General features: G+C 42.1%; 1 protein-coding gene and 1 long non-coding RNA gene across 3 annotated transcripts in view; one reads left to right on the top strand and one right to left on the bottom strand.

The window, feature by feature from the left end:
• Positions 1–515: 515 nt before the first annotated feature.
• LOC308047134 lies at positions 516–1982 on the top strand. The gene is made up of 3 exons (XR_013922981.1): positions 516–1134; positions 1443–1533; positions 1913–1982. It is a non-coding gene; the product is annotated as an uncharacterized lncRNA (long non-coding RNA).
• Positions 1474–23892, bottom strand: part of CIT (citron rho-interacting serine/threonine kinase) — a gene marked incomplete at both ends in the record, with an annotated part of 71629 nt that continues 49210 nt past the window's right edge. For both annotated transcript variants that reach the window (XM_080355410.1, XM_080355411.1), the window contains 25 exons: positions 1474–1497; positions 1982–2285; positions 3095–3277; positions 3393–3471; positions 4083–4163; positions 4780–4908; positions 5042–5150; positions 5765–5857; positions 6666–6805; positions 8013–8148; positions 8331–8411; positions 9386–9555; positions 10431–10535; positions 10820–10911; positions 11112–11292; positions 11569–11706; positions 12755–12919; positions 13166–13328; positions 14037–14144; positions 14333–14473; positions 15632–15736; positions 16158–16293; positions 16795–16988; positions 17474–17671; positions 23150–23203. In XM_080355410.1, coding sequence (XP_080211536.1) covers positions 1474–1497; positions 1982–2285; positions 3095–3277; positions 3393–3471; positions 4083–4163; positions 4780–4908; positions 5042–5150; positions 5765–5857; positions 6666–6805; positions 8013–8148; positions 8331–8411; positions 9386–9555; positions 10431–10535; positions 10820–10911; positions 11112–11292; positions 11569–11706; positions 12755–12919; positions 13166–13328; positions 14037–14144; positions 14333–14473; positions 15632–15736; positions 16158–16293; positions 16795–16988; positions 17474–17671; positions 23150–23203 — 3309 coding nt within the window. The remainder of the gene's footprint in view (positions 1498–1981; positions 2286–3094; positions 3278–3392; positions 3472–4082; positions 4164–4779; positions 4909–5041; positions 5151–5764; positions 5858–6665; positions 6806–8012; positions 8149–8330; positions 8412–9385; positions 9556–10430; positions 10536–10819; positions 10912–11111; positions 11293–11568; positions 11707–12754; positions 12920–13165; positions 13329–14036; positions 14145–14332; positions 14474–15631; positions 15737–16157; positions 16294–16794; positions 16989–17473; positions 17672–23149; positions 23204–23892) is intronic.

The raw sequence follows: 23892 nt of genomic DNA, 5'->3' as shown, positions 1-23892 counted from the left end.
GATCTTCCGTGAGATGCAAAGATTTAAAGACTGATCTCAGCGACCTTTCAAAATATTCAGACCAGGAGACAAAAACTTCCAGCAACTTTCCTGCCAAATCATCTGACCTAAAAGAACCCAACAGACAAGAGAACGGAATACAATATCCATGGAACTCACCAAAGGACACTGACGGGGCGTTTGAATTTGTCTGGGTTTCTAGAACTGGTTAGCATGGGCTTCAAGGGACTAGCAGAGGTTTAATAAGAGTGTGGCCAAGGGAAGACTGGATGCAGTTTTGCTCTTTCCAGTTGTAAAGAACATGGTTGTTCACTTAGGATGTTGCTATTGCAGACTGAATGATCCAAACTTGCTTTGAAAATCATTTGCTTTGTGTTCACAGCAAAAGAGAATAGCAGCAATAAATGGCTCATGGTTAGATACGCAGAAGCAAAGGTGAAGGTGCGTTCTGTAACCGCTAAAGCTGTTCATTGTGAGTATCCTCCTGTGCCGTGACGTTTGGTTCCTATTGTACGACAAGTTACAGGCCACGGGAAGAGCTGGCCCTGGGCTGCTCCTCCCACTGGGGAACCCCAGGCTGCCAGAACCACAGCGGCATTGCTGACGGGACCGTGTTCAGCGCCGAGAGGAGAACACAAGTGTGACTGCAATTCTTGTCATAAAATAAGGCTTGTTAACTCTTCGTTGCCAAATTTCCAGAGTAATTAATAGTTATTTTTGCAGCGTAATCTAAAGGTTTCAGTTAATTTACAAGTGAGGTACAATACACTACTCAGCAAAGCAACCTAAAAGGAGAGAGCAGCCAGTGATGGTGCAGCAGCATGCAGTGAACTGTCATGCAGAAGACCTGGATAAAGTCTGACACCCCAGTAGCGTATAGGTGAAGCACTTTGTCTCGGGGCCGGGCACATGGGATTGGTTAACACAGGGTTCTTCCCTTCCCATCAGAGCTGCTCTAGAGCAATTTTAGTAAGAACAAAGTAACTTTCGGAAGTGGCAGGCGAACAGACTAATCAGAAGAAATTTTTCTTGTGTTCTGTAGAGCACACACTGAAAACCTTGCTCACCTTGGCCCTTCTGTTTCCAGGCCATCAGGAATTCCCAGCATGTCTCAGAACTATGATCAATTACCTGGTAAGGGGTGCTAACCACATTAAAGACCTGGGGTGGGACTCCAGTCCCGTTTAATTTCCTTGATGAACTACTAGGGACTAAAGTGAATACAAAAAGTCCATGAACTGCTTGAAAGAGTAACAGTAGTACAAAGTGCAAAAACAGGAGTGCAGGAAAGTGCAGAGAAATTAACTGAGATGCGAACAATCTTCAAAAGCGTCACGCCTCCCGATGCGGAGCCGGCTTTGGCCCAGGAGTGCTGTGGTGGTAACTGGGCAGCAGATATATGGAGTGCATATACTCAGTATATTTCCTTTTTTTTCCTGCAGGTCAAGATGAGTAACTTTGTGTAGCTGAGACTTACACTGAAGACTGGTCCCAGACCTGGCAGGGGAATAAAGTGACAGTTACAAGTCACAGGTATTTTTCTCACACACGCAGAGGTGGCAGCAGCAGCACATCACCTAACTCCTGCTGCTGTGGTGTGCGAGCTGTGCGCTGCTGGCTTCTCAGTGCCAGACTGAGCCACCAACAAAGGCAAGTACTATCAGCAGCACTCTGAACACAGCAGGCTCCAGACATTGTCCCCTTTGAGTCCTCAATAACTTGATTTCTGTTGGTAAATGCACCTTTGCTTTCAGCTTTCAGGACTTTAGCCTGTTCAGAGTCCATCTGCTTCTGTAGTTACAGAACTAGAGCACAGGGCAAGGTGTTCACAGGACCACCGAGTTACACTGTGCCTGCTCTCTTTAACAGAAGTTGAGGGGGATGAGATTTGATTTACTCTTGTACTTTATAGCACCGTCAGCCCTTCTGCACTCCTCACCTTTCTCCAAGAACAGAGAAGTGCTCGCGGCTCCTGACTCACCTTATTGACTTGAGCAAGAGGAGTTCTGGCACCACTCACAGGCAGTCGTCCTCGGCTGCTCTCGTCGAACAGTCTGCCAGGGGACCTTTCTCTGCGGGTGCTCAGAAGCCGGCCTGGAGATTTCTCCCTCTCCAGCGGTCGCCCAGGTGACTTGTCCCTGCGCAGCTCCGTCCTCCCCTCGCGGTACCGGTGCGGCGTGCTTGGCTCTCGAGGGTGGCTGGGACCTTCCGGTGGTCCTGGGCTTGATGCTACCCGCTTGGTTATGTGCTCGTTGTATGTGGGCGGACCTCTCTTGTTAGGGCTGCTGTCATTCAAAAATAATGGACGCGAACAGCTGAGCGACAAAAACCTCACGTTACATTTTCTTTTAGCAAAAATGTAACTTCCCCCAAACACCCAGCAGCGGTGAGCTGAAAAAGCATCAGCCCTCCCTGAGCCAAGATGAGAAGTCCCAAGATATTTGGACAGCTGATTAGCAACACTAGTAAAGTGCCTTAATGAAGTACTAATGTAAGTCATGGCTATGTAACAGGCCACAAAAGTACACATTTTCATGTTTGTAATCTGTATATTTTTCCATGTTAAAGTACACGAAAATGCAATATATGCCTTTTCATGTACAAAATTTTCAGTAGCTCCTGGTCAGGATGAGCTACAAGCCTCTTTGTCTCTGTTTCCAATGCACAGGGGCACCATCAACCCCATATTTATTCACCTGTCTCAAGTATCACAGCCTCATTATTGAAGAGAAAGGGGCTTTAGAGATTGTTACAGTCAGGTGATGTTTAGTGGCCTGGCAACAGCATCTAAGCTCACCAAGCTTTGAAGTCACAGCTAAATCACAAGATAGAAGTAAAACAGCTGAAGGTCACAAAGCATTTGTGGAGATTACCCACATCTTCCTACAGGGTTAGTGTTTCTTTGCCTTGATTTTAAAACATCAGTGATTCTACTCCTTGTTCCATTCCAGCATTACAATAATCAGGTAACATCAGCCTCTGTCTCTAAGAATGGAACAAGGGCATTCAACATCTCGGGGCGGGGGGGAAGCCATCTGGAGCAAAGTTTGCTCACAAGGGGTGCAAGGACCACACCACACGGACTTCATCATACCTGCGTGTAGCAGAAGAGCCTCTGTGGTGCTGCTCGTTGTTGGTCTCCTTCACGAGATTGCCCTTACAGCAAATCACCCTTAATTTGTCTTGGTAGGAGGAGGCCAAGTAGATCGCTCCAGATGAAATTGCAGGCCCCAGATACCGTGGGTTTGGTATCTCCAAGTGGGCTCGTGCAGGAGTTCTGGGTAAAATCGCAGGAAAAAGTCTTTACAATGACAACACTGTCCCTTTTCCTGGGAGCTACACATGTTCTTGCAGCACATGCTGTTCAGACTAATGAGAAGAGAACAACTTACCCTAGAGAAGCTCGTGCCTGAATCTCAATCACTTCAAGGGAATTGAAGTGGGTCACAAACAGGTAGGGCTCTCTGTAGGCTGAAGGAGCACCACAGAGGGAGGGAAAACAACAAATTATCTGTTAGAAACTTCTAAAAAGCATCAGTGAATGCAACCAAGTCTCATGGCCCCTTGAGAAACTAATGGAATATATTTTCTGTAATAAAACACAGACACTATTACTAAATAGGGAGATTCAAGCTTAAAGAATCGTTGCTTTGAAACTGTATCTCAAGAATTTTACTAACCAACCAAAGTATCATGAAAAAGGCATTAAAACCAGACTATTAACAAAATCCCATCAGGTAGTGCAAAAAGCCTGAGGGAATCACACTGACATTATATGTTCTTGACTGTTTCAGAAACCTCCAAGCATCGTTAAAAATTCCACTATCCAGTTCGGTCATTGTCAGACTAGGAACATTAAGAAAATATGACTTTGGTTTAGTTTTCCTCAAATGGCTTATACTTCAGAAGGTCTGCCATTTGGATTTATAATGAGCTTCACCCATGGGAAATCTCCACATTTCTGGGAGATTTGGGAGAGAGAAGAGGAAGCAGGAGCACTGAGTGAAGAACACCTGTCCCACAAGGACGCTTCCCAGGTTCAATAATTCCCATAATCCAGGTGAATGTCCCTCAACACCTACCAAAGGCTAAGGGCAAGCGATTCCATTTCAGGTCGTCTGTCCGACTGCGTCTTCCATAGGAATCCACAAAGACACCAAACTCTGAAAAGGAAAGCAATGCCATGTCATTTATTTTTGGATGGACAAAGGTGATTGACCTTGGGCTTTTTGACAGGGACACGGTGCCTTCTGTCTTGAAATCCTCGAGTGCTCTAGTTGACATTTCCATGACATTATCCTAGAGGGCCAACAAAAGCAGCTATACGAACAAATAACACCCTCTTTTATTTCATCACAAGAAGATTAAAAATTCTCATCTGTCTGTATGGAAACCAGACAAGAGAACCAAAATTAGAAAAGCCCTTAACATTTTATCAGGATAATCACACACCTGTTTGCACTTAACATTGATTACAACCCCTCCCCCCATAGGCACCAAAGCCTGTGCAACTGATCCACAGGTGCCGAGAACTTGAAGCCAGAAGCACGATGACCAAAACCAGCAGCAAGTGCTACCGTAGTGCCAATGTCCTGCGCATCTTACTGTGTAACCCACCACACACAACGCTTCAGGGCTCTTAGATTCACAGCCTGCAACAAATATTCATTACAGGTCCTAGAATGTTGTCTCTGTTCGGCTTTTCTTTCCAGCAGAATGGCAGTTCATGTATCAGAGAACAGATGTGGCGCAACATCTGCACAACCATCTACCACTTACCATGGAAACACAGCAGATACTCCTCCCGCTGCCCCGTTGGGTTCACCTGGATGATACTGACTGGAAAACTGTTGGTGGAAGCAGCAAACACAGCAGAGGCCAAAGTGTGGTCATTTTTATCCAGAAACTCTGCAAAGAGAATGGAGAAAAAGAGCCTGATCAGCAACAACTGGCTTTCTTTTTTCCCCAAACTGCTTTAGGAAAGCCCCACCAAAAGAATCTGTGGAGCCACTTGGTGCGTTCCTCAGGAAGCGTCTCCTACCTTCCAGCGTATACTGCTTCATCTCTATTTCATAGAACTTGTTGGTTCCAATGATGATGCTGTAAGTGGTCAAATGGATGCAGCTGCAAGGCTCAGAGGTTTCGATCTCCTGCAAAACAAGTATGGACCAATATTAGTTCCCTGTAACAGTTTACAGATTTTGCTTATTCTGGAAGATTATATATTGCCACATTTATCTTTATAAAAGGGAGCTTTAGAAAAGCTGTTCTGGGACAATCACTTCCTAGTCTGAAGTCACCAGGAATCAGGGCAGCTGCTGCAAAGGCCAGTGGAAGATCCCAAGACAACAGCAGCAGGAGTGACCCCCGCCAAGTCCCAGACTCTGTGTAACCCACGGAGCAGAACTCTTGGCACTGGGCACGTCCCTCGCTGTGATTCTCCCAACAGAAACAGCTCGCTAAAGCAGCTCTGCTGTTAACACTTAAGAAATTAGCTTGATGGCTCCTTAAGCAAAAGGAAGACAAACAAACACTATCTTCCATCCTTCTTTGTATGACCTGACACATCCAACAATCACTGTTCTGTTCTGTGTCTCTTCAAATAAGCCAGCTCTGATTAAAGGCAATTGCTGCCTACTCCAGTTTTAGTGCGTGTTGCAATTTGTTATCATTTTAGCTGGCAAACAAATGTTCTTAGGCATGCAAAAAGAGATGTTTGCTCCAAAGCAAAGTCTTGGTGCAATATGTGAGTTACCAAGCTTACCTTTCTGATACAGAACTTGCTCAAGCTCTCGTTGTACCGCAGAACAACCACTTTATTGGGCATGGCTGCGCAGATACAAAGAGTGTTCTCAACCTGTAAGCATGATTACAAGCAGAGTTCAGGATGGTAATAATGAATTCATTCCAACACTGAGCATGGGAAACAGATCTGAGTACCTCTTGCCACACAAAGAACTTTGCGGAGATAAGCAAATACATTTTTAATAGGGTAGTTTTTGTGAGTTAGCGAAATAATAAAACCCTCTTCACATTCTCAAAAGAGAAGGTGAATTTGAACTGCTTCTATCATTTCTTTTATACTTGAAAGAAGTTAACAAAAAATTAGGTTTTCCACAGAAAAATATTTCATTAAAAGGGATAAAAAATTCAAACAGGTCAGGCCTAAATTTTAATCCCTGAAACTGTTTCCTTAAACATCACTTTGAAATGAATGCTGTTCCATTTGTTGTCAAAGTAGTCTGTAGAATGAACTGTCAATGAGAATTTTTGCTGTGGCTGAATGTTCTACACTAAAACTAAATACATTTGCTGGTCTGGAAACCGTTAGGTGACATTCAAGAACAAACAGTGGATGGAATTCACTAATTATAAATCTCAAACTTGAAGTCAACTGTGAGGAGGCAGTGATACTATATGGTGTATTTCTTATTATGTAGCAGTGTAGGCTACACCATCACATCATCCTGACTGGATTTATTCAGTGCAGCAGTTGATGCTCCATACGGCCTCCAGCTCAGCTGCTCTTCAGCCCCTATACTCCCCTTGAGGGAAAAGATTTAAAGCGAGAACATAGACCTTGGATTTGTTGCCAGTGAAATAAAGATGCTGATGTCATTAATATTAAACTAGGTACAGTCTGAAGGGAGGGAGCTGTGCCCTACCTTGCCAGCAGCAAACAGGTGACATCCTTTGACAGCCTCAAAGACATTCGGTGAGATATCGGGCTGGGCTGGGAGGTGAGACTGGGCTAGAGATTGCTTCACTTTCTTTACATCAACAAGGCACAGAGCCCTTTCTTCTCCTGGAAGCAAAAATGGTTACATTTCATCGAGGGAAAATTCCCTATTCTCTACAAAAGTCTGTTGTGTTACCTAAGCGGCAGCTTATCGCCACAGGCTGTTACTGTGGTAACAGTCACAAGGTACCATGTAGAATTCATTCTATATTATTCCTATTAAAAGTGAAACAGAAAATGTACAAAAACCCAACCACACAACAGGCACTAAATCCACTGGGAGAACAATCATTCTCTCTGAGGGTTATTAGTGTTGCGAAGGTCTAGTAGGTCACAGTGGCCTCATTAGGACACTATTCAAAATTAGCCAGGAAGTGTTATTTTACCCTGCAGAACATCTTTAGTAAAAGGTTCTTTAGCCTCTCTGTGCCACCAGAACTGGCTGTGCAGTTCTGAGAAGTGCCCTAATAAACTGCGTTACAGCCCAAGCGCAGTTCCCAGAAGTCTGGTGATACACTGACATAGCTGCCTCCTCAGTTTGTGTAAGATTTCATTTTCCAGTTGCTTTTTTCTCTTTACAAGGGGGAAAATGCAGAACAAACAGAACAAGAGAAAGAATTTGCTTTTCTTTCCCAACAAATGTCATAGGGACACTTGATAATTTGGGCTTTCAGATGAAGATACGCCCTGATGTTCAGCATGCCCACATCAGTGTAGGAAGGATTATCTCTGGAAAACCACAGATGGAGAGATTAAAGCTGGTGTTTCTTTCATAAGGGAATCTTAAACAAATCTTGAAAGAAGTCTCAGTTTTGTTACATGGATTAGTGTTTGGAGCAAGAGAGGTTGAGTTGTTGGCCCTCGGCCACAGTGATGACATCGTCATCCTCAATGGTTAACTATGTCAAAAAGAAAGGTTTAGGAAGAGCCAAGCTCACTAACCAGCTCAACACTTGTTACATTGAACTTAAAATGATGACCAGCCCCAAAACTGGGAATGTTTTCTTTCTGGTTCATCTCTCCCTCAGCTCTGGAAACCACAAAATGGCTTTCTTGTGGAGGTTTAACTCAGCCTTCAGTCACATATTCATTTACAGGAAAAGCTCAGAAAATATCGTGTTAACCACAGAAACTGATTCCTGACAATAAACTGATTAAAAAAAGAAAACAATCCTGCACTGACTCGACAGGAAAGCCTGGCCCTCTGGCAGCGCAGTCCCCCTGGCGGGACAGAGCAATTGCACACGCTTCAGCAGCACAGAGCAGCACACACCTGCTATCATGAGTAGCTTCTCCAGATCCTTGATGAGGTGAATTTGGAAGACAGCACCCATTCCTGGGATGTGCGTTAAGGAATTCTTCAGTACATTCAGGGCATAGAGACCTTCTTCTGCACCCACCAGTACCACCTGCAGTGACCACAGGAAGAAATAAAATGAGCACCACACGAGGAGAACAAGGAACGCTGCAAGAGCAAACCCGGGCGATACTGTTTGCCAGCAAAGAGAAAAAGCAAACAGGTATGTCAGAGACCCTTTCTATGAATGAAACATCCAGTGCTCTGCAAGGCCCAGCTGAATGTTGTCATTACCTGGTCACTGAAGGGCATTGTGCAATTTATATCCAAGCGGTCTTCACCCTCCAGCTTCAGCAGGGAGTTGCCGAGCAATTTCTGCGCATGACAAAAAGATTTTGTTGTTGTTGCTGAGTTAATCTTTATCTCTTTCTCTATTAGTATTTTAACAACGTAAGGTCATCATTTTAGACAGGCAAAAAGCTTGGCACAGGTTTCTTTATCTCAGAAAGCTAAATATTGCAGGGGTACCACCTACAAAAGAATTAGTGAACTGTTATCTGCCTGAAACACAGGCAAACCAATCAGAATTAACCTAAACTCAGACAGAACCTATTGCCGTCTCTATCCCTTCCATTCCCCGCAGTGTCCTGCAATGAAGCACTGACATTCTCCTAGGGGATGGATTAAAAAGAGTCCAAGTGTTGGTGGGAGGATGTATTTTCCTCAGAGACAACGGGAATGCCAGCACGAGGAAAGAGATGATTTCCTGCGAGTCAGATATTCCCTCCTCCAGCACTAACATTCTAATATGCAATGCTATAGAACCAAATCTCCCTTTATCAGAAAACAGAGTTATCGGTGCATCAATGATGAAAAAGGCTATGCAAAACCAAAACAAATCCATTTAACCTCTTATGAGAAATAAACTAAAAACCACACACAGCCCTCCCCTCCAAGAAACAAAAAAACCCCAACTCTGTAAGAATGGGAGGAGAGGGAGCTTTTTGCTTCTTTTTCTTTCTTTCTTGGTTTGCTCACTTGATGTGGTACATTATGAGATTGTATTTAAACCATGTCCTAACTGCTCTTCCGTTTTTGTTTGCTGGAATTACAGACAGATAACTTAGGGATCCTCTTACTACACTCCCCAAGGCTAAAGGAGGGGATTGTAACATAAAGCATCCGTCTCACCACAAACGAGTTTCCTGGTACTCAGTTCGTACATCATAAAGCAGAAGTAATAACTTACCTTCGGTTAAACCTCAGTATGTCAAATACCGAAAAATCATTTTGCAAAACTCTGCTCCCTCCCAGAATATTTTATTATTAAATGAAACTTTGATACTCACAGCATCAGCCTCAGCTTTTTCTCTGGAAACTCTCCCACCTGCCACTATTGATTCCAGTGCTGTGACCCAGCGCTGTTTGTCAGGGAAGCTGGGTGCTAACAGGTAGAGTGTTCTACCAGGCCAGCAAGTGGTGTGTGGATGAGACTCCAATTTTAGGATATATGGCACATCTGAGATGTTATATAGATAGAATAAGACTTAGATTAGTTTTTGGAATATTGTCAGTGGACTTAAAATCAACACCTTTCAGCCTCATTGGAGAGAAGTCGTATTTAACATGAAGTGTTACCATGGCAATTTATACATAGGTTTCTCCTTTACAGGTCCTGCACAGCCCAGCTACTTAAAGCTAAATATTAGCTGGATGTATGCAAACCATACATACAACGCTGTCTGTACTAAATAAAAATAATATATTGCCTTTTATTCAAAAGAGAAAGAAATACCATTGTAAAAAAAAAAATACAAAACCAGTCACTTGACTAAAGTTTTCCCTGTACTGTTCAAGAAAAATCTGTAAAAATTGGTTATGGAAACCTTTGTTGTTAACAATCTGTATCCTTTAATGTCAAAGACAAGACATACATGATCTTTTCATCAGTTCTATTCAATACATACAAAACAAAACATCAACATTTTTTCAGAAGAGATTGTATACACCCCGCAGTATTTCTAAGTTAATGACTTTCTGGTGAGAGCACAACGGTGGCAAGAGTTATGACACTTCACACTTGATAGAAAGCATTAAGAGAAGAAATGTAAATAGACAGAGTGCTTCTAAGTATGTTACAAAACTCTTCAGATTTACTTCCATTTGGCTTCATGATTATTATTCACAGTTCAATGACCATGACAGAAGCAACCGCCTATGTGTAACTAAATCTACATGACTGACCTATTCATCTAATTCAAATAGAGGTAAGCTCAAAATTACACAGTTACAGAGTCAAAGTTCAAGGGAGAAAATGCTGTTTAGCCAAACAGAATGCCAGCTGATGGCAAGCCAGAGGAAATCCCTTTGACCTCAGCTACATAAGATTCTCACCTGTCTTTGCTGTATTGGTAAGTTCAGTAGCTCCTACAGCTCCGTGAACTGTCACGTCACCGTCAGGAAGGCAGAGCTCAAACTCCTCCAGAGGCCTCTGTCCAGCTGCAGGGAGAGCAGGGAGACACGTTAGGAAAGAACAAACAAGGAAATAGCAAGAAAATAATTGTGATAGCAAAATACGCAGATATGCGCTGTTTGTTTCACAGCTGGATTTTTACAACATACCAGCTGTTAAGGATTTGGAAAAGCAATAGTGTTGCCTTATTACAGAAGATTTAGCTCAATTAGGTATGGCCACAGCAAAGGGTAACATCCTCAAACCTCTCAACTCATCAAACAGTTTCTGCAGATTATAAAAAATGTTCTTCCTAGAAATGCGAAGTTACCTTCTCTTGCTTCTGCATCATAAATGAGCACTTTCGTTCCCTCCAGGACAATATACTTCCTGTCCCAGCCCTGTTGCCCACGTTTATTATTCCTGAAGAAAACAAGCACAAAGCCATGTTGGATTTACTGCCTGAATTCCGAATAAAACAAAACTCCTAGAAAGGCAAACTTCAGTGGCAAGAATTAATTGCAACGGGCATGTACCAATTATTACATTGTAAGAGCCAGGATAATATAAGGATCTGTTCCAAATGTTTCAGCACCTGACATGGCACCGACTCATGTTTATACCTTGGCACTTTCATCCATCCTTCAAGGCGCAGGCTGCTGCTTGGCTCCTTCAGCTGCAGACCGGGAGAATTCATTTTGTCCCGGCAGAACGCTTCCGAGAAGTGTGTGGCATATTCTGCTGGCAGTCCACAAGTGGCTGGCAAGCAAGTTGAGCATTTGGGGTGACACATCACCTGGCATTCTGACAAAAGGACAGAGGAAAAACTTCTGTTAAATGACAAAAAAATCATGACACAGCTGCCTCAACTTCTAACCCACAAAGCCCAGCTTTTCCAAGAATCATCTTCTGCTCTAAACCATCAGATGTTTTCTAATGGAGAATGTTTGCACCAACTAGTTTCAAAGTCTTCATACTTGGGCCTTTCTTCAGCTTTCACTGCAAATCTGTTCTAGGCAGCTGATGCTTTTCATTCTACCGTCCAGTTACACTTGGTTTATGCACACACTCTGCTCTTACCAAGACATTTAGATGCTTGCCGTCCAAAGTGCACCGTATCCAGACACACAGCACATTTTGTTGCTCTCATATTTAGCCCCACATTAAAACGATGTGGGATATTGTGATGCATTCGCTCTTTCAGGCGTCGGCTGTACTCTGGAAGGGACAAAATTTATTATCAGGGTGAAAACTGTGATAGGGATGAAAATTATGGTAAATTTTGGCATATTAAGGCGAAGGTAATAAACAGTGATTACATTTCTGCATCAAAGCCCTGCAGAACGCAGACACTGTCTATTTTCCTTTGCAGTCTGCAAACCTTAAGCTACATTAACACCTCAGTAATTACCTTATCAGATGAGCAGAATGTGCCTCTTGAGAAGACTGGCACTGAAATGGCTAATGTTTGCTGTAGCAAGATTATGTCAATCAATATATCTACGTTTCAAGTCTGAACCCAGCTCCAATTCCTACAATGTGCTAAACTAATCTCTCAGTTTTGCTTACAACCAACAAACCCTTCGACACCTGTACTGCTGTGATCAACGCAGTGCTGGCCGCCTTCATGGCAGCCACCGGCGCCGGCATCTCTTAAAGCACATATAGGTCTATACTGACACAGTTTATCTTTCAAGGCATTATCATGTACTGGTGAACATGATTCTCTCGCTGCCCATGGTCTGCCCCGGGGACATCTCCCCATGCCAATGTCACGCACCCGTCCAGCACCCTGTGTCTCCCCAGCTGTCTGTGATGGTTGGACCAGTTTGTGGGTTTTGGCTTTTTCCAGCTACAGGCTGGAGGTTTTAGTTCAGAGTCTCACTCTGGTTAACTAAGAATAAATGAGCAGAGCCCTCAATCTTTTAATTTTTTTCTGATGATCCTCTCCCCTCCATTCTCAAGGATATAGAAGGGTATTCCCTTTTTCTAGTTAACATTATATCAATGTGGTCTTTGACCTAGCATCCCCCTTTTATGCCTAACTGAAGACTTTTCCCTTCACAAAAAGTCTTGATAGAATCGTTCTGCTCAGCAGAACTCCTCTTTAGACAAGTAAAAATGTAACTGCTAAGGAAACAGCCATAAACAGCCATTTGATCAATGCAGAGAGTAGTACAGAAACACACTCCTTTTAAATAAACATGCTCTTAAAACAATTCATAGCAATCATTACTTTATGGTTGAAGTTTCACCCAGAACGTACCCTCTGGTGTGGAAGATTCCTTCCTGCGGCTGGAGGGCGGAGCGAGCAAACTGATGGGAGTGGGCTGGTGCTCTGGCGAGCGCACTATGGCAGACATGATGATCTGCTGCCTGGCTGTGGCTGGTGTGGATGGATGAGGGTGGTCTGATATTTTCCGATGAGCGGCTACAGACAAGATAAATGCCACTCGTTAACATAACCGATATGAAACACGAGTTCACAGCAGTGGTTCTGTGTAACCATTCAGTGGTTACCACCCACAGAAAAAAGTGTAGCCTTACTGCATCTTCACAGCAGTAGATAAGAATTAAACAACATATGCTATTGCTATGGTGGCACACAATTAAAGGCACGTTTTCAGACCAAAAACGTGTGTCTCCTTCCAGATTCACCTTTTCTGTTAACCCCTACCTTCTTCACGAGCAGATCTGAGTTCAATGCGTGTTTTCTGTAGAGCTTCCTCCAGCTCAGCAGAACGAGCCTTCTCCTTCTCCAGTGCCACTTTCAGCTCATTGTATTGCAGGGGAACCTGTGTGGGTAAAGAAGGGTCCTCTTTCCGCCGACTAAACAGGCCCTAGCAACAGAAACACACAGACAACTCCTAACTCCTAGTAAGAGATGGCTTAAACTAGGCACAGTGCAACTAGCTAGTGGCAGCCCGGCCAGAGGGCCCAATGGCAATTCTGATATGCGTAAGGATGGACTTTTAGTTCATATTGGCACTGGAGAGAAAATGTTGAGATATGGATTAATTTAAAGAGGGACATACATTACCTGTTAGTACTCACACCTTGAGTTTCCGAAAGCATCTAAACAGAGGATCTCAAAATAGGTGGTTAAAATTAAATTACTTAATTCAAAATAACAGAATGGCTTATGACAAAGGTGTGACACAAGTCACATTGCCTGACTAGTCAAATCTATGCTGCAACTACAAGACAACCACTCTAGATACAACATCTGCTCATACACACGTACATACTTACCATTAAAAAAACAAAACAGAACAAAACCACAGTTAAAATTCTGTATTCCTACAGCCTCACTGATGTGTAGCTACTGGGTTGTAATTAAGTATTGTAGGCATAACAAAATACTGCAAAAGCCACAAAGAGTAAATTCTGTGTAGTAACAGTCGCACTCAGTGACTCAGAATGCTCTTAAATGAGGACGCATTTGTGTTACACAAAGAAAGATAAGACAGAATATTATGAATACACAGCACATAACTAATTACAAAACCACCATCTGATTCCATGCCTCTCAAACCTTTTTCACCCACCTTTTTCTTTTTTGCCGGTTGGTCCATCTTTGCCTGCAGGAAATCAATGAGTTTGGTTTGCTGAGAAATAGTGCCCTCCATTTTCACTTTTTCATGGGAATAGAGAACCTGTGAACCACACACACACATAGAAATTGAATCTTTACAGAAGAAACAGAAAACTCACTATCAGAACAGGGCTAAAAATAGTCAATGGGAAGCGTCACACAGACACGGCGGATCACACCCCAGCGCCCCACAGGGAGGGGGTTTCAGGATGGGGAGCACAGTCCTGCCCACTCTTGCCTCGCCCTCACCTGAATGTTTTCCAGCTGATACTCCAGGTCACTCCTCTCTGTTTTCAGAAGATCTGCTCGATCTAGAGCCTCTTGCAGCCCTTGCGTTAGGCGGAAGATGTGATTCTTCTGCAGATCCATTTGCTGCTGCAGCTTTGCCTGCTGTTAACAGGAAAACGAAGGCCAGTGTTTCGGTTTGGTTGTTTGCTCGTTTTTAAAGAAAAGCTATTAAATGTTATCACTCCTTGTAAAATCTGCACCATTTCGGAACTTAAACATAAACAGACAATTCTTCAAAGCCTGGAAAACTACCATATTCTGGAAGTTTTCCTTCCTTCCAGAACACGTTATGGCTAAACAAGCATTTCTATGTAGTGTATTTATATTAATTTGCAGCAACACCATTTCTTTCAACTGCATGTTCCAGTTATTTGCTTTTTTAAGCATTTAAAATCTTTTAACTGCCGCTAAGACGGCACACGCATGAAGAACTTCTCAAGGCCATTTTCCCAAGCTCTCTGTACAGTCACCAGAAACCAGCTCAGTTCTTCGTAATAAAAGAAAAAATATTATTTCCTATAAACCAGGATAAACTCCTTCCTCTATAGTTATATGAGATAAGGAAAAATATGTCCAATTGTTTGCATCTTTGTCTCCAACTAACAACAGAAAAGAGCACATAATAAACTACTCCCAATTCTTTCTGGTTTTATACTTTCTTGATGAGAAAGTCCCTGAGTGTGAAAGCCATTAACGCTCATATGTTATGAAGCAAGCACCAGAAGTCTTTTACTGTGAAGCATAATGGAGTTCTCAGCTCTGGGATGACTTGTCAGTACCCCAAGTACACCCAAAGGTTCTAATTGCCCTGTCTAATCACCTGGCACCACTCTTTCCCCAAAATCCTCCTCTGCAACCTCTTCCCCTGCTGCCCAGCTCTGGCTGCTGCGTTCGGTGTCTCGCTGAGATGGTGCAGGTGTGTAACCTTGGACCAGGCTTCTGTGAACCAAGCTCAACTATGACCAAAGAGCTGTGAGAAGCCTCATCTGTGGCCAGCACATTGGCTCAGAGCTGGCCTTAAGCTATAGCGCTTGCCCTTCGTCTGCTCAGAGCCCTTGAGGAGCAGTTGTCACTCGTACTGCTCCCTGACGTGGCTGCACACTTTGTGAAGTTTTAAGCAAAAGAAAACCCCTCCAACTTCAATAATCTCCCCAGCTATACAGCAGAAAGCTGGATGGGTAACATTGCGGATCACACAACTTTCCCCCATCAAGAGGTGGAACCTTCTTGTGAAGTTCTAGTGTGAATGTCCAAGGTTACCTCTTCCAGAAGCCTCTGCTTGAGCTCCCTTTCTGTCTCAAGCTTCTGTTGTAAACTGCGTGCGTTCATCTCCAACATGGCATGTTTCTTCTCCAGGTCATTGAGCTAGGCAGGTGGGACAGATGGTCAGAATAACATCAAACACTAACAAATAGCGCATTCCACAATCTTAAAGTCCAGCTTCACCAACCACACACTAAAGAAAACTGATATAACTATCCTTATCTTACTATAAGGGGGAAAAACAACCAAACATTTTGCTAAGCCAGTGCTCAAATGCAGATATCGAGTTATTGAAGGACTTCAGTGTACGCTCCAGGCACCACAGGCTGCTTTCTGCTTTAGTCCTTTTCAAAGGGAAGTGCGAGGTCTTTGGCTTGAAGATAGAATTCTATTCTATGACCTCCAGTCTTTTTAATTCGCTCTAACATCTTGAAAAAGCTGCTCAAACCCACATTTCTACAAGTAATATCTCTAGAAAAGTATCTCATCTAATTATGAAAGTCTAGGGTTGAAAGTGACTTACCTTATCAGAAAGGCTCTCAGCTTTGAGTTTTTGTTCCTTTAGTGCTTGCTGGAGGGCCAGAATCTCTGCCTTGTGTTCTTTGACAGCCAGTTCTACCACCTGGCGAGATTCAGTAATACGCTGATCTGCTCTCACTCTGTATTAAAATGGAAAATAATGTTACCTAACTCCCTGCTGGGCTTGACCTCTTCCTAGTGTGCAGTGGCATCAATAACTCTTTCAGGGGATTGCCTCAAATTCAAGATGTTACTTCATAAAGCCAGACTGTTTGCTGAAACACTTTTCTATTATGTAACCCTGTTCCTGCCCCTGCTGGAACTAGAGCCGGAAAATTTTGAGACCCCACAGGAACAGTTAGGAGCAAAGACTATTTTTCCATATAATAAAGTAGAAGATAAGAAATCAAGACATTTATAAATTACAATGATAAGCACCACTCCCCACGAATCGCTCACTTGCAAAGAAACAGAAGGAACAATATCACTGGTGAATGACTATTAACTAATAATCCATTTTTAGAACTACCTCACGAGAATTTATATTTAGTTCCAACTCCCATTCTAAATATAATTTTTGTACTAGCTTCTATAGAGCATTTTCATAAAAGTTAATAAAAGGAGGAGGAGGGAGGACAGACCTGCTCTGCTTCTCAGTATCCAGCATCCTCTGTAACTCTCTAACTCGACATTCAAACTGGGACTTCTCATCCCCTAGAACATTTCTCCATGCTTCCCACTGCCGCTCTTTCTCCAAGAGTTCATCATTCAGGGCCTCCAAGTCCATTACTTGCTCTTCCAGCATCGTACATGTTGTCTTCAAGGCCTCCATAGTCTAAAAATAAATCCTCCTATCAATTCTCACATCCCACAGCAAGCGTGCACTTTAAGCTTCAGCCTTACCATTTAAATTACAGTACATGCAAATTGGCAGCAAACATAAGCTGGTAAATCACAACCCGTTTATTTCAGGGCTCCCATACATTCACTTGTGATTGCCGTTAATGTCAGGTCTTTCTCATTATGAAAATTTCAAAATTTCCAGGGTCACAACATTCAAATGAATAATTCTAAGTTACAATATCTCCAGAGTGCAACATTTCTAAAGAAAATTGCACAAAAATACAATGGGAAATACCAAAAAGTTCCATTCACTCAAGTGCTCTGGGAAGGACGCCTTAAGTAATAGGTGGTTTAAGCCATTGTCCCTGGAAGCATATTCATTCCTTATATGTTTCCAAATTGAAAAGAATATTTTGCCCTTCAGAGAACTGGCTAGCGATGACCGAGAGACTGGGACCCAGCCTGATGAAGCCTTACTTGTTTCTGACTGGTAAGCTGCATCTCCCTCTCGGTGATCTCCCGCCGGAGATGGTCAACTTCACTGCGCAACTGCACAACCTCATCGTTTGCCCCCGAGGCCTCATCGAGTTGTTTGGACAGGAAGAAATTCTGGTTGTTCAGTTCTGCATTGTCTTCACTGAGCTGGTTCAGCTGCTCTTCCAAATCCGTAATCACCTAGAAAGAAAAAGAAATTAAATCACCTGTCAGTGAGCACAGTGTTTTGAAGAAGTGCTCTCCTCTCAGAGTCATTTATTGCCAAGCAAGGAGACGACCTGGCTTTTAAATTTTTTCAAATTTAAACAAAAGCAATATTGTAATAGCACATTTTATGCACAGGAGTGCACTCTGAACAGAAATAGGGGTTTTTGTTTCTTACAGAAAATAGCTTGATTTATTTTTTATTTGGTTTAGAGTATAAACATGCTGCAATGCAATTTATTATTTGAGAGAGAACTGTCACATCTAAAGCACCGGATTGAGAGTCAGGGGTTTGGTTGTATCCTCGGATCTGCCGCTGACTGACAAGGAGCCTCTGCCAAAGCACTTTACCTGATTTGCCTCAATTTCTCCTCAAGTGAAACGAGGCAAATACCTCTCAGAGAGGCTTCCAAAGTGTGATATTTAAGAGAACTGAACAAGAGGTGCAATGGAAGCTGTACAACCTGATGAATCTGTCTAGCAATCCTTTATATGACTAGACGTAACACTCTATGGAACCAGGAAAAGCAGAGAAATTTCAAGAAATATTTTCTATCAAAGGACCAGCATTATGGATGGTAGCACAGGATAAATGAAGAAATAAAAAAGTGTGTCAGCACAACAGACAATCAGTGAAAAGCAAAAAATCTACCTGGGCAATAGCCTGGCCTTTAACGAAGAGGAAGCGTCCATTTGTTTAATCAGAATAGCATTATACTATACGCTCTAAACCACATTCCTCTTCAATTGAAAGAAAAATATGAACAACAATGGGGCCATTTTCAGAGTCTCATTTTCATGACTGAAAGGCCAGGAGCACTGGATGGATGGATGGATGGATGGACACCTGGACCTCCTGACTCAAAACCAACGGCATCACAACAGACAAGAAAGGAACCTCAGTATAATTTTGAAACCACCTTAATAAAAAGAATTTCAGAATCTGGAAACCTCTGTAAAAGTCATATTAAACTATAACAAATATGTTCTAGAGGCATTTTTGCCTAGATGTCAAAGAAAAGTGAATAAGATACCTCATTAAATGGGAAAAATTAAAATCCCAGAGCACAGTTGGCCACACATTCCAATTGAAATGTTCCAATTTCCTACAGAAGACAAGGACTTAAATATCTAAAGCAGCGGAGCACAGAGCAAACAGCTCTTCCGGGCTCTCTGGAAAGATGACAACCATTTCTTTTTAAAGAATCTGTACTGCATACACTGGCAGCCTTTGCCAGGCCTCTCCTAGACCTAAATTAACAGGTTTGGATTTTTAAACTGTCAGCAGAAAAAGTCCAAGTGACACAACTCCCCGCTGGGTGAGGGGAGTTCCTGCTGCCCATCTGTTTAGGTTCCAATCAAGATGATTCATGAAACACAACGTCTCTAATGAAAATCTGATTGTGTGGTTGTTTCTTGAGCACTCTCGCTTTTCCAGTGGAGACAGACCAACAACTGTAGTGGAGCAGGATACCAAGGCTCTTAATGAACACAGCTGCAGACCGACACCAGCCTCCTATCTCTACCTGTTTGATCAACATATAGCAATGAACTCCTCACTTTCTTCCCCTTTCCATAACAGACAACATCTGTGACTTGAAACATACCTTACATGGAGATCTCAGTCTCCCAAAACTCATCATGCTTTAGCCTGAGGTACGTTGCTCTCCTTAGTAGCTGCAGAGTGGTTGGACGTTGCACAGTCTGCATTCCTCTCCTTCCCACACCAACCCATAACTAAAACACTGAGTCTCCTCTACTCGCCCATCCCAGTGCCCAGAAGAGGAGCTGCCTCTGCCAACATGAGCCCCATCCTCAAATGACGACAGTGACATCGTCCATGGTGATGTCCCGTAGCCCCTGTCACAGCAGCGCCTCGTCCACACCCTACAAGTCTCTGGCTTTTTGTCAGGCTACACAAGCTACAAAGCATCTGCCATCACATTTTCTGTGAAATGAGAATCAGAGGTAACCCCTCCCTCCCAACAGCCAATTTGTTTTTCTTTTTATACAAATTTAACAAAGCCATATAAAAGTTTTTGCCTGGGCATTGGCCTTGTTACAGTGGACAAGATGCCTTTATTCTGTAGCATCAAAGTATAAAACATCTTTAGACATAATTTTGGAGTTCTCAAGACCAGAGATCACTCTTGTATGCCAGCAAACTGGGCTAATGTGGAATCAGGATCTTAAACCAAAGTCAGCAGGACTTGATGCACGACTGAAACTACACATGTGGCTCACGGGCTTGCAGATTTAACGTCTCAATATCCAATCGCACAGACAAGCGCCAAAGACAAGCCTGGTCATGCTTCAGATAGGAAGACAAGATGATGACAGAAGAACCTGAAGGCAGGGAGATAAACCCTGTTCTGTTGGAGAAATCTTGACTAAATGGAAATGCAATATCTAAAGAGTATTAAGAAATGCCACTCTCCTTGCTGGAGTAAAAGCAACAGCCTGTACCTGAAAGAAACGAGAAGATTCAGCTGGTGGTTCCCTGGAATAGCAACAGCATTTTACTAAGCTGAATGTAAATACTTCATAGGATCCTTTTCTTCTAAATATTCATAGACTTTACCACCTGCTAACTGAATGTTTTCTTTTTGGAACAATTCTACTATTCTTTAGATAACTTAGGTGCATTTTTAACTTCACATATGCTGATAATCCACCAACAAACCACAAATTAGAAACAACTGACAAATACGTGAATTTTCCTATTTAAGAAAATGCCTTTTATTCCTGTATCTTTTTCTGATTCCCTCGAAAATCTTTTAACACTCAAATGGATCATATTTTTGATATAATAATTCTTTAAATGTAGGGAATTTGTCTTTTCCCTCAACACATTTGCTGGATGAGCTACCATTGGGAGACGATTATGATACAATACTGTTCTTCATGTGTTCCCACATGCATCTGTGTGTGTGTACAGCAGGTACTACAATTTACAATTTTTATCCTACTTATGTACCCTATTATTTCTTGCACAATTGAGAGACAGAGAAAGCAAAAGCCAACATTTTCTTTTTGACTTGCAATACTAAAAGAGAAATGTCACAAGAATAATAATGCAGAGGTATCAGAGCGACTGAATATAAATTCACAAACAAGGCAGAAATGATGACCAATAACAAAGCGATGGTGTCTATGGATGCACCTCAAACCACCGCAAATTTTAAATGAACAAATAAGAGAATCTAAAAATGTCTGCTTGGCCAGAGACCTCAGCAAAAGGAAGAACAGGGTGCAATGAGGGTACAATGAAAGCAGACACACGTGAGGTGAAATCCTTCTCTACAGCTGGAAGCTGCGACCTTCTTGAAGCTAGAAAAACAGAAGAAATACCAAACAAAGTAGATCAGGTATTTTATTTCTCTTTTGAGTGCTACAAAAGTACTGAAGGACTTCAATCTTTCTTTTTTTTCCCCTGTCTGATCTTATTGTCATAATTCATACGCTGGTTTTGGCTTCTTACTAAGAATAACTAAAAAATAATTTCATACCAAAGGTTGCCAGACTAGTTCAAGAGGTTTGTTTCAGCTTAAAAAGGATATCTGTTGAAAACTTGCTAAGTAGCAGCATATTACAGTTATACCCTTGAAGTTATACCTTACAGTTATACCTTACAGTTGAAGTTATAACCTTACAGTTATACCTTGAAGCGTTATCTTCTTTTAAAAGAAGTATAAATTTGAATCACCTTCAAGTAGAATCACGGGCTCACCAAAAAGCAAAGCCTGCACCATACTGGTCACAATAAGATAAAAATGAGGATGAAATACGTGGTGAAGGCACCACAGTAAATGTTCCTGTTGAGCAGATTGTCCTGTTTGCTCCGGGTGCTCCTCAGCAGACAGGCTGGGCAGCCAGAGCTGCTCCCAACACAGAACAACAAGTTTCTAGCCATGGTCAATTAAATTATACATGTATTCTCCAGGGCTGGAAAGAGAATGTATGATGAGCATGTATTATTCATTGAGGAACTATTTAATTAATTACTTATTGATGAGGATGTCTGATCTCACTTATCTCACTGAAGGGCCTTACAATGCACAACACTTTTAGAAATCTTTTTATGCAAAACCTTTGAAGCTCTCAACATTCTTGAAATGTTATGGGTCACTCTTCACTGCTGGAGATTGTTCACCACACTTACAGAGCTGAAGTGTTACTAGATGATGCCTTACAGCCACTGGAAGGCCGCCTACCATGTGGTGAAAAGAAGCTACAGATTTTCTACAACTGGTTTTTGCCTGCATGGAGATGACGTAAGCAATTGCAGAGAAAGCTGCCGCACTGTACAAAGGGCAAGACAGAACAAAAGAAGACAGCTGTGCATCTCAGGGACATGGTAGCACATCTGGAGCTAGAGGATCAATCTAAATAAATGGAGAAGGGAACAAAAAGACAAGTTTCTTGTGTAGGATTTCTTTTAGATAGAGGTTAACACACTTGGGTAGGCTCTGCTTCCTCTCTTCTACGTATCAGTATATTCTATGAAGAATCCCCTTCTTAGCGCTAAAGAGAAACTGAGGACAACAGAATAACTCTCATCCTGAAAAGTTATTTTGAAAGATGAGAATTTGTACATTAGGTACTTCGTCCTACAGTAAGAAAAAATAAGTTTGAGGAAATCACTGGAAGTAGGGAAACAATCAAGATTTAAAAAAAAACCCCAAACAAAACAGCAACTGAGCCCTGTTTATATGGTGGGATAAGGAGAGAAAGCCCAGAAAGATCAAAAATCAACGCTGATCCAGAAGCCTGTGGTCCTCTTGTAACTCATGTCATTGGAAGCCAGGTGCTCTCCATCAACCATCATAAGTCTCAAGATAGTGTTAATCTGCAGAAACCCCTATTGACTGACAAACCCTCAGACATCTGTCCTGGCTTGATGAAAATAATCTGAAAACACATCAAAAGATCTCAAGCAAATTAGGATCCTAGAGCCCTCTCTGCTCTTTGAGCAGATGACATCAACGTATTATGTGGAAACACAACATTTCTTGCCTATTCAAACAGTGTTAAAGTCCTCTTTAAAACCCAGAGTAGCATGAAGGCTTCTCTGCTCTGGCCTAGATCTGCAATGCAGCTGAGGATTTGGACAGGTAGATCTTTTCTTCTTGTGAGCAGAAAAGATCTTCACCTACAATCATTTTTTGCAGCAGCTACACCATTCTTATTAGCTGCACTGCAATGAGATCTTTTATTTTACTTCCTTCTCCAAAAAGAAGAATAGTATCAATTTCATGATCAGACTAAAACCTCAAAACTGAGGTTTACCTGAAACCTAAGAGAAATCAAATCCAATCCATCTAGCTCCTACTAACACCTTGAAGGCAGAAATCCACATTGGTGGACTAGTGTCATCAAGGATTAAATAAGTAAATTGTTTGTTTCCTTATCCTTAATTTCAAAATAATTCAATGATCTGTATTTAATACTCACTGTGCAGCTATTACGAAGGGCTTCAAATTTACGCTGGATTTCATCTCTATGTGCCTAAAGGAGGTAAGAAGTTAATCATCAATTTTTCATACATTAGAATTCGAATCCAACAGCTGTTGCTAAACAAACTGCAGAACAATCTACCGGCAAGCAAAGTTCGGAGGGCAGATGCTGTGGGCTGTGAAAGTGTTCTGTAGTGGCAAAGTATTGATTAGCAAAGTCACAACCTACTTAATCAAAACACACTTATGCTCCCAACTCTGAACTACTTCAGAAAAATGTACAAACTTGAGAACTGAATTATGTAAAAGGTTCCACCTGAAATGTTCACCAGAAGACATGTCAATTCCATGGTAAGTTTGTACATTCTTGACATTTAAATTTGAGTTGGTCCACGTCCAGATTGGTATTTCATATCAAATAAACACTGCATACAATTTAACGCTTGCAAAAAGAAACTATAATGAAGTATTGTGCAAGCCATCACAAACAGCTCTGCCAATCTACCTGAATCCTACCATAAAGCACCATTTAATCCCAAGCATCTCAAAAACGCACTGATGAAACATGACAATCAGAAGACAGCATCCAAAGTACGGAAAAGTGCAAACACTTAATTAAGAATGCAGTATTGCACGCACCATTTTACCTCCTAATTTACAAGCAAAGCATGACAAAGCAAAAGCTCTTGTTCCAGCCTCATGGCCTCTCTCAAAATTCATCAAGCATTTAACTAGTGTCTA

The sequence above is a fragment of the Nesoenas mayeri genome, assembly GCF_963082525.1.
Source record: "Nesoenas mayeri genome assembly, chromosome: 17".
In the NCBI taxonomy this organism is placed as follows: domain Eukaryota; kingdom Metazoa; phylum Chordata; class Aves; order Columbiformes; family Columbidae; genus Nesoenas; species Nesoenas mayeri.
Note: the sequence above shows the minus strand (reverse complement) of the source record. Positions and strands in the feature narration are given on the sequence as shown.